At 57.8% G+C, this 1,456-nt stretch overlaps 1 protein-coding gene across 1 annotated transcript in view; it reads left to right on the top strand.

The window, feature by feature from the left end:
• The window catches only part of SREBF2 (sterol regulatory element binding transcription factor 2), a gene marked incomplete at both ends in the record, with an annotated part of 18,784 nt that overhangs the window by 16,056 nt on the left and 1,272 nt on the right, over positions 1–1,456 (top strand). The window contains 2 exons of the mRNA XM_010152057.1: positions 1–160; positions 1,364–1,426. The exon at positions 1–160 is cut by the window's left edge and continues 5 nt beyond it. Of these exons, the coding sequence (XP_010150359.1) occupies positions 1–160; positions 1,364–1,426 (223 nt within the window). The remainder of the gene's footprint in view (positions 161–1,363; positions 1,427–1,456) is intronic.

The raw sequence follows: 1,456 nt of genomic DNA, 5'->3' as shown, positions 1-1,456 counted from the left end.
GGTGAAAGCCACCTTCTACGTGTGTAAAGCCATGCAGGCCTCGCTGTCTGGGAAGGCAGATGGACAGCAGAGCTCCCTGGGCCACTGCGAGAGGGCCAGCACTCACTTATGGAACAGCCTCAACATGAGCAGCAGCATCTCCAGCACCGTCCTCAACAACGTAAGAGCGATAAGCCTCGGGGTAACATGCGGTCTGTAAGGTTGTAAGGTTGTTCCTGCTGCAGCTGTGTCACTTCCCGGCTGTATCTGCATTCTGCATCCATCCTGTGTCTCATGGGAACAGAGGGGAAAGTTCTTCCCCTTCCTTGCGAAGAGCATTGACATCTTTCTGCCTCTGTGGTGTGGAGGAGCAGAGCTGCAAGTACAACACCATCTCCCTGGGCATGGTCCTGAGCGCCCACTCCTCTCCTGCCAGTAGCAGTTACCCCTTTCTGGTGCTTTGACCACTTGAAATTTGGCCCACGGGAAGCATCCATCTCCATCCTCCAAATGGAGTTGCTGACACCTGTAAAGCAGACCTCGTTGTGTTGAGTCTGCTCTGTTGTAGGTAGCACTCACGAGCGTTTGGACCCTCTGCTGCAAAAGTGGGACTCTGCCTTGCTGTTTCCCGAGTTCGTGTGGGGCTTGTTTATCTTCTTTCCAGGATTACCTAAAGCTGCAGCTTCCCTGTGTGGCACATGGGACACGGTTCTGCTCCTGGGTGGCAGCTGTGGTGCATTGTAGTTGCATTGCATGTTGTGGCAGTAACTGTGCAATGTTTCTGCAGTGCAGCACAGAGGCACTCTGCCTCGGCAGCCTGGGTACAGGCTTCCAAGAGCAACTGGAGAGCCAGCGATGCTAGAGGGCAGTAGCAGATGGGAAAAAGGGATTTGGGCAGCCAGTGTAGGCTGTGTCGAGAGATTGTTTTTCCTCTGCAGGTAGCAAGGCTGTCTTTGCTGTTTTCCACTCATTTGTGCTGCTGTTGGGGCAGGAGAGCCTTTGCCGAAGGCTGGGGCATTGCTGGTGCAATATCCCCTTGGCATGTCTTGTCTGGGGTGGGCTCGGGGCCAGACTTGCGGGGGTGTTGGCCCTCCTGGAGGGCACAGCTACCCCTTTGGCACAGCCTGGTGCTTGTTCCTTAGGCTGGACCCCTCGGTGCAAGGCCCCAGAGATGCCGCTTGGGCAAAAGGCGAAGTCGTGCTCCCTTCAGTGCATTGTGGTGGGGGTGGCTCGGCTGGGAGGGCTGGGGAGACCCCTGGGTGGGCAGGAGGTGCTGCAGCCCCCTCCCATGGGCTGTGTCGGCAGCTGCGCAGCAAACGGCCCGTGACTCGCCCGATGGGTTGTGTTAACGAGTGTGTGTGCCCGGGCCCCCTGGCTCTTGCAGATGATCCAGCTGCTGGCCTGTGACTTGCTGCTCTCTCTCCGCACCAGCCTGTGGCAGAAGCAGGCGGACGTCAGCCAGGGCCTTGGGGATGCC

The sequence above is a fragment of the Eurypyga helias genome, unplaced genomic scaffold (assembly GCF_000690775.1).
Source record: "Eurypyga helias isolate BGI_N326 unplaced genomic scaffold, ASM69077v1 scaffold26445, whole genome shotgun sequence".
In the NCBI taxonomy this organism is placed as follows: domain Eukaryota; kingdom Metazoa; phylum Chordata; class Aves; order Eurypygiformes; family Eurypygidae; genus Eurypyga; species Eurypyga helias.
Note: the sequence above shows the minus strand (reverse complement) of the source record. Positions and strands in the feature narration are given on the sequence as shown.